This window comes from Elephantulus edwardii, unplaced genomic scaffold, assembly GCF_000299155.1.
Source record: "Elephantulus edwardii isolate Elephantulus edwardi_28Jun2011 unplaced genomic scaffold, EleEdw1.0 scaffold00230, whole genome shotgun sequence".
In the NCBI taxonomy this organism is placed as follows: Eukaryota; Metazoa; Chordata; class Mammalia; order Macroscelidea; family Macroscelididae; genus Elephantulus; species Elephantulus edwardii.
The window spans coordinates 4,005,583-4,017,154 of NW_006399980.1; the positions used below are offsets into that span (position 1 = coordinate 4,005,583).

General features: G+C 36.8%; 1 protein-coding gene across 2 annotated transcripts in view; it reads right to left on the bottom strand.

Annotated features, from left to right (window-relative positions):
* G3BP2 (GTPase activating protein (SH3 domain) binding protein 2) overlaps positions 1 to 11,572 on the bottom strand; it is a 47,863-nt gene that overhangs the window by 16,047 nt on the left and 20,244 nt on the right. For both annotated transcript variants that reach the window (XM_006898459.1, XM_006898460.1), the window contains exons 2-3: positions 3,735 to 3,853; positions 916 to 997 (exon numbers count right to left, since the gene is read on the bottom strand). In XM_006898459.1, the coding sequence (XP_006898521.1) occupies positions 916 to 997; positions 3,735 to 3,829 (177 nt within the window). In that variant the 5' untranslated portion in view covers positions 3,830 to 3,853. The remainder of the gene's footprint in view (positions 1 to 915; positions 998 to 3,734; positions 3,854 to 11,572) is intronic.

Sequence of the window (11,572 nt, forward strand, 5' to 3'; positions counted from 1 at the left end):
CCACTACTGGGAATATACCCTAAACAAACCATAACTGCCACACAAGCAGATATATGCACACCCATGTTTACTGCAGCTTTGTTCACAATAGCAGAGAGTTGGAAACAGCCCAAGTGCCCATCAACAAAGAATGGATAGAGAAGTTGTGGTATATTTACACAATGGAATACTATGCTGCAGTGAAAAACAAAGAACTCATGAAATATTACACAACATGGGTGACCCTGGAGGACATTATGCTGAGTGAAATATCTCAGTCACAAAAGTACAAATACTGCATAGTGACACTGTTGTAAAACAGGACTAACACTGGGGTTTAGGGGAGACTGAGAAAGAGGGGACAAATAATGTATACTGCATTGAAACAGATGAGAGAGAGAACTGTTTAAAAGGAATATATGATTAGGTATTATTATCATGACAGAAGTCCAGAATGTTGGCTGCATAGTGGAGTGGACTTGGGGGGGGGAGGGATTGTATAACAATGAAAGAATTTTTCTTTTATTTTTCAAAGAGAAGAACGAATTGAGGGGTGGGGTGAGCAGGGAGAAAAATGCATTAATGAATGAATGGAAATCCAAAGTCTCTGTAAATGTTCATTAAAATTAGTAATAATAATAATAATAATAAAGGATGCAGATGCATGGGCTCTCATGCCCATGTGATATCAGAAAAAATTCTCTACAAACGGAAAACTTTGGGAAAGGATGACGAATTCCAGCTTTCCAAAATCCATAGAAGTATCATCAGATTTCCTTGAAGCTAAAGAAATCTGTATATAAACAATATTTCATTTTCCCGACAGGGCAGGAGGTAGCCAGTGGTTACAGAGCTTAAAAACAAAAAAAGCAAAAAACCCCTATTTTTCAATTCACAAAAAATTATATCTCAAATATGCATGAAGTAGATACTTACATTTTGGCCATAAACAGCTTCTTGGGGCTTCCCACTAGCATCTACTCCACCATGAACATAGGAAGAATTCCTGCCATAAAACCTGTGAAACCATTGAAAATAATAATCAACATAAAATTTTCACAAAGTCTAACAGGCAACAGAGTTCTGGTGCTAAATAGTTTTGGCTCTATCACTAATTAGTTGTGTGATCTTGATGGCAAATTACTTAAAATCTAGGTTATAAAACAGAACAGTAAATAACTTCATGTTGCAAGGATTAAATGAGAGAATGCATGCAGAATGTTTAGTATAGTGTCTAGCTCACTAATGAGACACTCAATTAGCTATTATTATCTAATTCTTATATGTGAGACTAAGACATGCAAAGCACACACTATAGTTTTATAATCTTCTTTGGACTGAAAAAAAAAACACCCAAAACTAATGACAAACCGAACTCAGCTTTCTAAATTTTTTTTGGGAAAGATACACTGTTTAACATTCTACTTAGAATTCCAAGAAACTACTAATCCAAAGGCTTAGACTAAACTATCAGAAATAATTCAGAGACCAAGTAGAAAATCAACTTTTATTTCAACAGCTAATTTCTCACTAATATTTCTATATTGCTCTTAAGTACATGATAAATTCCTTGGTATTACACCTAAGTAGAATCAACATTCTTCAAAGGTTATAAAAAATGCAAAATTAATTTTTCATAAACACAATCCAGCTTCTTGTATGTCAAGTAATGTTCTCAGTGCAATATGTACTGTATATCCATCCACTCAACCCTAGTAACTTCATGAAATAAGGGCTATTATTCCTATTTTACAAATGGGCAGACTGAGGATCATAAGGTTAAAATAACTCACCTAAGGTCACACATCTAGCAAGTGGGAGAGCTTAACACTCGTGACCAGACAGTGTGGCTCCAGAGACCATGCTTTTAACCACTGCGTTTTATTATTTTTTAAGGTTAGAGTATTTTCCCTCATATAACATTGGCAAGCAAGTAGACTGGTATTTTGGGGGAGGATAACCTGGCAATACATATGTATGTATGTCTATGTGTGTGTGTTTTTGTTTGTGGGTATGTGTATGAAAAGCCTTAGAAATTATCATACCTTTGATGAAACAATTCCACTTCTAGGAACTTATCCTAAGGAAATAACTAGAAAGGTGCACAAAAATGCATGTTTAAGGATATTCAATACAGTGTTGTTTATAACAAGTGAAAATTTACAAATATCCCAAATTTCCATTAATAGGGAAATTGATTTAAGTAAGCAAAGTATAAAACAAAATTCCACACTGTCATTGTAAAAATGAAGGTGTAGAGCTTTGCTTTAAATTTTACTTTACAGAATACAAGAAGAAATTTTCTTTACTTTAAAAAAAAAAATACAACGCAGCTATTATTTATATTGTAAAAAGATTAATTTTAAGATATTGAGAGGCCCTATTATCTGCATTCTTCCCAATTCCCTTATACACTGTTACCAAGAATGCTTTTATCATTGGAAAAACGTACAATTCTTTGCTTTTGTGGAGAAGGCAGGCAGACATACTAGTTGTACTTCATAGATACTGTATTGTTGGGCTCTGGAGTCAGAACTGGGTATGTATACTGGCTAGGGCTAGCTCACTCACTTACTGAGTGATCTTTGATGTATTAATTACTAAATCTCTCTGTGCCTCAGCTCTCCCATCTGTAAACTGGGATAATAAGCAAATGTATAGTGCTCAGATTATATTAAATGTAACAAATATTAAATATTAAAAGAAACAAATTAGTAAGATCTGGTGCCCTAGTGGCAAGAAGCTGTACTGCAGTCCCAGAGGTATGTGGTTCAAATCCACCAGATGCTCTCCTGGAGAAGGATGAACAATCTCCTCCTGTACCAGTCAGATCCGATTTGACGGTACAAGCAAAAAATAAAATAAAATAAATAAATAAAATTAAAAAAAGAAACAAATTATAAAACCTAATTTTAGAATGTTCAGTGTACTTTTAACAAAGGCATGCAAGTCTTAACAGATACCCCAAATAAATTGACAATGATACTTTTCTTTCTCCTTGACTCACTTGGCTAGTGCACTCTATAACAAATTCAGTAAAACCAAAGAAAGAAAAGTGTAAGATTAAATACTGTCAAAGGTGAAGAAGGCATGGAAAATGAAAGCAGTCCTGGTTTTCACAGGTTACACTATACTTAGAAAACCTTACCTATCTTCTACTTGCTAAGATAAATCCTTAAGAAGGAAAATCAAACATCATTCACATGTTTCTATAAAATTAAAATATCCCATTTCAATCTTGCGGGGGGAAAAAACAGGCTTATAAATGTTCCACATTCAAATACAGTGGGACCAGAAAAAGGCAACATTTACATCCAGTGCTATTTGACAGATCAAAATAATCCAAATTTTTCAAAGGCTATAATCACTTAATCGATTAGTTTTTCCAAGAATGTTTTGAAGATCTTTTTAAAGACAATAAAAGCCAGTGGTTTCAAGTTTCACACTGTCATTCATTAGTTGATTAAGTCCAAGATTTTGCTTTTAATGAACTATGTATTACCAGAGTATATATGCAAATTACAGACTCACATAAAATACCATTTTACAAAGCCTTTTCAATTACATACAGATGCTAAAGTATTATGAACTAATGCACAAAGTGAACTTTTCTGTAAAAAAAATTTTTTAAAAAATACTGGCTAAATCATGCTTAAAATGCTGGCTATGATTTAGAAATATTAAGAAAGATACTGTCAGGATATAAAGTGACAAAACATGGAGCCATATTTAAGGAAAAATATAATAAAATTTACCTGTGCAAATATTCTGGAGCTTTATTCAGCAAAGTATAATATTGCCTCACGAACTCCCGCCCTACAAGCAGCGGACTCGGCTTCTCCATAACCATTTCTTTGCTGCACAATGTCAAATGCTAAGGGAGCAAAACACAAAATACAAAGTCATCACTGCAATTACCATGAGACAAATCTTCTTGGCTACACAAATGGAAATGAAACTTATTATAAAATAATATATGAAATTTTTATATTTATTAAAATATTAAAAAGTAGTTAACAATTCTCTACTATTGGTTGTCTCCAAAATTTAAATCGGCCAAGATATAGTAAAATAAATGACATTAATGTTTTTTGTTTCCTACCTTATAAAAAAAAATTGCATTACTGATGTATCAGAATATTTTATGTAATTTCTACCTCTTACCCCTTCTATAAAAGGGGAAATATCATTGTTTTCTTTCCTTTTTCCAATAATCTAGTACTTCCACAGATTAAGAACATCCTAGCCAAATACTTCAATCACAATGTCTCTTTCCTTTGGAGACTATAATCTCCTAGTTTCATTAATTCCAACAGTTTACTTTGGAAAAACAGGCAGGCAGAATAGGTCAAGAATTGCAGGCTATATGCATATGGAAAGCACTATCTTCATGCCCTCTCCTTCAGAGGATTATCTGGAACAAACTATGATAATGATTACGAACAGCAGCCCATCATTCAAAGAAGTCATTATACCTGGTGTTATCTCTTCTAAACGTTTATTAGAAATTGACCATAATCTCCTGATTATGGTAAACAGATATTACTCTGGAAAACAAAATAGTCTCTAGTCCTGAATGAACTTACAGTTGGCCAAGGAATATAAAAAAGAAACAGGAAACTCAATAGGATAAGTTAGGTGCTGTATCAGTGCAAGTAGCCCCCATAAGCTGGAACCTCAAACACAAGAACAAGATAAAAACACAAAAGCACATCCTTTGTTCATCATTTACTTTGTTCTGATAGCCCTAAGAACACGGAAAATTTCAGTAACAATATGGTTGTTGTTGTTATGTGCCGTCGAGTTGCTTGCAACTCATAGCGACCCTATGTACAAGAGCCCTAAACGCTGCTCTATCCGGTGCCAACCTCATTCCCACCACTCCACTCACAGAATCGATCCATCTCATCGAGGGTCTTTCTCTTCTGTGCCGTCCCTCCACTCTCCCAAACATGATGTCCCTCTCCAAGGACCAGTCCCTCCTTGCAACATGCCCAAACTATGTCAGATGAAGCTTCAGAATCCTGGATTCCAAGGAGCATTCCGGCTTCACCCTCTCCAGGACAAACCTGTTTGTTCTCCTAGCAGTCCATGGTATATTCAACACTATTCTCCAGTACCACTGTTCAAAGGCATCAATTCTCTTTGTATCATCCCTAGTCACTGTCCGACTCTCTGATGCATAGCACGTAACTGCAAAGACCATAGCCCAGATAAGGTGCACCTTAGTCTCCAGCCTGATGTTGTTGCTCTTCAGTACTCTTAAGAGGTCCCTGTGAGCTGACTTTCCCAATGCAATTTGTCTCTTGATTTCCTGGCTGCTGGTACCAAGAGTCTTGACTGTGGAGCCAAGTAAACTAAAACTGTTAATTATCTCAATCTCTTCACCATCCATACTGATGCTGTCAATTGGCCCAGTGGTGAGAATCTTTGTTTTCTTGATGTTGAGCTTCAATCCGTACTGAAGGCTGCAGTCCTTGACCTTCTGCAGCAAGAGCTTCAGGTCATTTTCTGCAAGCAGGGTTGTGTCATCTGCATAATGCATGTTGTTGATGACTCTTCCACCAGTCCTGTAGCCACATTCCTCTTCATGCAGCCTAGCATCTGTTCCGCATACAGAGAGAAAAGGTATGGAGACAGAATACATCCCTGACGGACCCTCTTCTTGATTTTGAACCATGTAGTGTCTCCTTGCTCTGTTCTGACAACTGCCTCTTGGTCCAAGAATAGGTTTCGCATTAGCACAATCAAATGTTCTGGGATTCCCATTCTTCTCAGAGTCAGCCATAGCTTTTTGTGATCACACAATCAAAAGCCTTTGCATAGTCAATGAAATACAGCTAGACATTCCTCTGGTATTCTCTGCTTTCTGCCAAGATCCATCTAACATTAGCCACCATCTCAGGAACAGGTTTGAGGCCTTGAGCCCCAATGAGAGTAGACCAAATGAGCTCTGGGAGGATATCAAGAAAATCGTCCATATAAATGCAAAAGATCATAACAAAGGCTGAAGAAAAAGAAAAGACCAAGATGGATGTCAGATTAGACTCTGAGTATTGCATCAGAGCACCAAGAAGCCGAAGCTAAAGGAAGAAAACAAGAAATCAAAGAGCTGAACAGAAAATTCCAAAAGGAAGCTTGGGACGACAAAGCAAGATACTATAATGAAATGTGCAGAGAACTGGAGTCAGAAAATCAAAAGAGCCGAACTTGCTCAGTGTTTCTTAAGCTGAAGGAGCTGAAAAACAAATTCAAGCCACAGGTGGCAATACTTAAGAATACTTTGGGTAAAACGTTAAATGATTCAGGAAGCATTAAAAGAAGATGAAAGGAGTACAGAGTCACTGTATCAGAAGGAATTGGCTGACATAGAAAAATTTCATGAAATAACATAGGAGCAAGAGCCTGTGGTGATGAACAAGGAGGAAGTTCAAGTTTCTCTAAAGGAACTGGCAAAAAACAAGGTTCCAGGAATTCATGGCATACCAATTGACATATTTCAACAAACAGACGCTGCACTGGATGTGCTCACTAAGTTATGCCAAGAAATCTGGAGGACAGCCAGCTGGCTAACTGACTGGAAAAGGTCAATATTTGTTTCCATTCCAAAGAAAGGTGACCCAACAGAGTGTGGAATATCAAACAATATCGTTAATATCACATGCAAGAAAGATTCTGCTGAAAATGATCCAAAAGTGATTTTAACAATATGTCAACAGAGAACTGCCTGATGTGCAGGCTTGATTTAGAAGAACAGGTACAAAAAATTTAATTTTGTCAAACCAAAATAACCCAGCATGCATTTCCATTACACTTACAAAGAGTACCAAAAAAAAATCATAATAAAGTAGATATATATTTAAATTTGTTAAGCAATTCTTTATAAGTCAATATGGATTTCTTTTAAACAAAAATTTCACAACCAAAGACAGCCCACTATAATTATGACAATGACATGCTATTTTTAATCTGATACCAACTATATAGCAGAGACTATCATTACACTGTAATTAGTCTCACTGTAAGTAGGATCCAACTCAAAACAGCACCTAGGTATAACAAAATGAAGCCCAAGGCAACTAAAACCAATATGGCCATGAAAAGTTAAAACTTTCCTGTTTCATGATTTTCTAAGTTGCAACCTGACATGGGTTTGTATAGTTAAGCCTACAGGATTACTCAGTCCCACAAAAATAGCTAAGATTCAAAGATACTTTCATGTAAAATGTAGGACTTGCTGATAGCCGGCCAAGTGGCTAAGTAGTTGCACTGACAATCTAAAGGCAGGCTGTTTGGATCTACCAGCAGCAGAGAAAGATGGGCCATCTCCTGCACGTTTTACAATCTTTGAAAATCCACTGGAGATTCAGCTATAAGTCAGTTTGTAAATTACGAAATAATGATCCAGAAAAGTCTAATTTTTTCATTGCCATGTTGTTGTCTTGGGTTAATTCAGATTTGTGGTTACTGTATGTTAATCAGTGTAGAATTGTGGTATATAAGCTTTTCATGACTGGGGCCTTTCAGAGATCACCAGGCCTGTCTTCTGAGGTATCTTTGGACAAGTTTATACTGTCACCCAAATTATAACTGGATATATTATCAGAAGTAACAAATATCTGGAGGAAGACATTATGCTTGCTGTATTAGAGGGTTAGAGAAAAGGATGAAAACCCTCAACAAGGAAGGCCTGTGAGTTGTATTGTGTGAAGAAAAGGACTAAATATTTCAGGGACTGCTAAAAGAACAAATATATCTTGGGCCAAGTGCAGCCAAAGTGTTCCTAAGAGGCAAGGATGGTGAAACTTAAGCTTTGTCTCATATACCTTGGAGCATGTTGTTGGAAAAATATGCTTAGAAAGGCGGAGAGTTAGTGCAGGAAGGGTAGGTCCTCAATGAGATGGACTGACACAGTGACTAAGTAACAATGAGCTCCAGTGTATCAGAAAAGACAAATATAGTGCAGGGTTCAGAACTGCTGCTCATGGGGTTACTATGAGTCACAGTTGAAGGCATCTAACACCTCAACAAGATGGACTGTCATGGTGGTTGCCAACAGTGGGTTCAATAAAAGTGGCAACTGGGAGGATGGCACAAACCACAAGCAATGTTTCATATTGTTGTACATAGGTGCTATTAAGTTGGTTCCTACTTTCAATGATGCTAACTGCAAGGAAGTTTATTTGGGTTTTACACGTAAAATGAGTTTTCAGGTCGCTGGCTTACCTCCAAAGGTAAGTTAGATTATCATTTAAATTTTTCAGAAAAAGGGATATTCCATGTATGTCTCTCCTAAAGAGACATAAAAGTGAGGAGACTGCTAACTGACCAGAATGTGTGGTACATTAGCTCTATACTCTGAAAAAATCTTTTACTTCTCAAATAAAAGAAACAGCAATCTACTCAACCATATTACAATTTTAAGACATCAAGTTCCCCCACTATTTATAGAATGTTAATTACTTCAGAGATAGGGCCAATTTACTCTAAATTTTGCACCTTCAAAAACCTCTGCATATCTTCATTAATATCTATTTGCTCCTATTTCAGAGTAAGTTTCCTCTCCATTTGTCTAGACTAATTCCTGAAGCAATGAAGAAAAACTCCTACCTCTCAAGGAAAATTGCTCCATTCACACTGTTATCTTTCTGGTCATCTCTAAATAACATTGAGAAGTTAGTGAAGAAATTTTTTAAATGCACAATTTAAGAGAAGAGGGAGAATCACACTGATTTATTAGTTTTCCATAATATTCTAATATTTCCAATATAACTTGAAGAACACACACAGACACAAACAAAAAGTCTTGTTATCAGTCTAAGTTATCTTTTCTTACCTTGGCTAAACTTTCAAATTTTAGATATGAAATTGTTTTGGGAGTTTTGTTTTAAAGAGTAAGTTAAGGAATTCCTAAATGTAGTGGAGTTGCTCCAATAAAAAACAATTTCAGGTTACATTAACATACATACCTAAAACGAGCTAACAGTTGTTTCACTCTGAACAATTAAACACAGATTCTAAAACAACTAATAGCAATAGACGAAAATTAAGGAAAGGTAGATTTGGGTTCAATATAAAAGACCAAGCAGCATTTCATCTTGAAAAGGAGCAAAATGAGAAGCTTCCACTCAGGGGAGGTATACAGTAAAAGAATATTCACATATGATCTTACAGGTAGTCCAATCTGTAAAAGGAAGCTGTTTCAGAAACACAGTAACAGTCATCTGTCTAACAAAGACTGAAACCAAACCAAAACCATTGCTATCAAGTTGATTCTGACTCACAGTGACCCTATAGGACAGAGTAGAAAATCTTAAAGGGTTTTCCAAGATTGTAATTGTCATAGTCAAATGATCTGTTCTCATTCCCAAGAAAGGTGGTCTAACTGAATGTGGAAACTACTGAACAATAAAAGTAAAATACTGCTGGAGATCATTAAAAAATGGCTGGAATAGTGCATAGATACTGACAGAAGACGTAAAGCAGAATTTAGGTGAGGTTGTGACACAAGGGACATCACTGATGAAGTCAGTTGGATCCTGGCTGAAAATAAGAATATCAGAAGAATGTCTATTTGTACTTAAACTATGAAGTCATATGACTGTGTGGAAAAAAACAAGTTGTGGCTGCTGTTGAGAAGAATGGGAATCCCAGAGCACTTAATTATGCTCATGTGAAGCCTATACCTGGACCAGAAGGCTATTGTGGGAACAGAGCAAGGGAGCACTGCATGGTTTAAAATTAAAAAGGGAGTCTGCCTGGGGTGTTAGTCTCTTCTTCTTACCTATTTTTTTTCTGTATACAGAGCATATTATTCGAGAAGCTGGGCTCTATGTATAAAGGAATGTGGCATCAGGATTGGAGAGAGGCTCATCAATAACCTGAATTATACAGATAACAAAACTTTGCTCAAAGTGAGTAGGACTTGGAGCACTTGTAGAAAATCAAGGAATGCAGCCTTCAGAATGGACTGCATCTCAATGTAAAGGAAAAAAAAGATTCTTAGCACTGGACTGATAGGCAACATCATGATGGATGAAGAAGAGACTGAAACTGTCAACAGCTTCACCTTGCTTGGACCAATTAATACCCTTGGTACCAACACTCAGGAAATAAGGAGATGTATTGCACTGAGAAAAATCTGCAGTTAGGAACCTCTCTTAATTATTGAAGAGTAATGATGTCAGTTTGAGGACTTAAGGTGTGTCCAATTCAGGCCATTCTTTCCAATCCTGAGCACTGGACAATAAATAAGGATAACAGAAGAATTGATGCCTTTGAGCTGTGGTGTTTGAAAAGACTACTGAACATCCCATGGACGGCTAAAAGAACAAACAGATAGGTCTTGCAGAGTATGCAGCCAGAAGGCTCTTTGGAGGCAAGAATGATTAAGTTTCACCTCACATACTTTGGGCATTGTTACTAGGAGAGGCTATTCCTTAGAGACATTATGCTAGGAAGCGTGGAGGGTCAGTGAAGGAGAGGAAGATCTTGACCAGGTGGACTGACACAGTGACTGTCACAACAGAATAGAACAAGGTTCAGATCTTTGGTTCATAGGGTTGCTATGAGTTGTACTTGACTTGACAACAGTAATCTTCACAGAATCTAACTACCTCATCTTTTTCCTGTAGAGTAACTGATGGGTTCAAGGCCATTGATCTTTTGGTTAGAAGCTAAATGCCTCTGCTACCAGAGTTCTTCAAATTAGACTGTTGCTGTTGTAAGATGCCACTGAGTTGACTATGACTCACAACTATATGAACTCTGCCCTAGTCTATGCCAACTCACTACCTCTGACATACGTGAGCCTACTGTTACAGTCACTATGTCCACCCTTCTCATTGAGGGTCTTCCTCTCTTTTGCAAACACTCCAATTTTAATGATGTTCTTTTCCAAGGACCAGGCCCTCCTGACAACATGCTCAAAATATATGACATGAAGTTTCACCATCCCTGTCTCCAAGCAGCAAACTGGTTGTACCTTGAAGTTGTTTATTCTTTTGAAAACCCAAAGGAAATTCAGTCTTTTCCTCCACTACTACAACACAAAGGCATAGAATAATTCTTCTGTCATCCTTACTCACTATGCAGTTTTCAGATGCATTAACAAGTAACTGAAGAAACCATAGTTTGAATCAGATGCCTCTTAGTTTTTAAATGGACATCATTACTGATCAAAATCTTTGGTCCTAGACAGATGTACTCAATGCAATACCTTTGACTTCTTAGTTGCAAGTGCCAAGGCATCAAGTCAGATGAAATCATTGACAACTTCAATCTTCTCACCATTTATCACGATGTTTCCTACTGGCCCAATGGTGAGGATATTCATCTTCTTTGATTTTGAGATGTAATTCATATTGAAGGTTGTAGTCTTTGATCTTTCAAAGCAAGCATTTCAAGCTCTCTTTGCTTTTGGTCAGTAAGGTTCTATCAACTGCATAACTGCTGATAAGTCTTCTTTCAATCTTGATACCACACTCTTCCTTTTTTTCTTATTTAATATTTTTTTTATTGGGAAAAACATATTGGGGGTACAAGGAGGTGAGGGTTGGGGGCAGAAGGGTGAGGATGGGCCAGGATGCAGTTG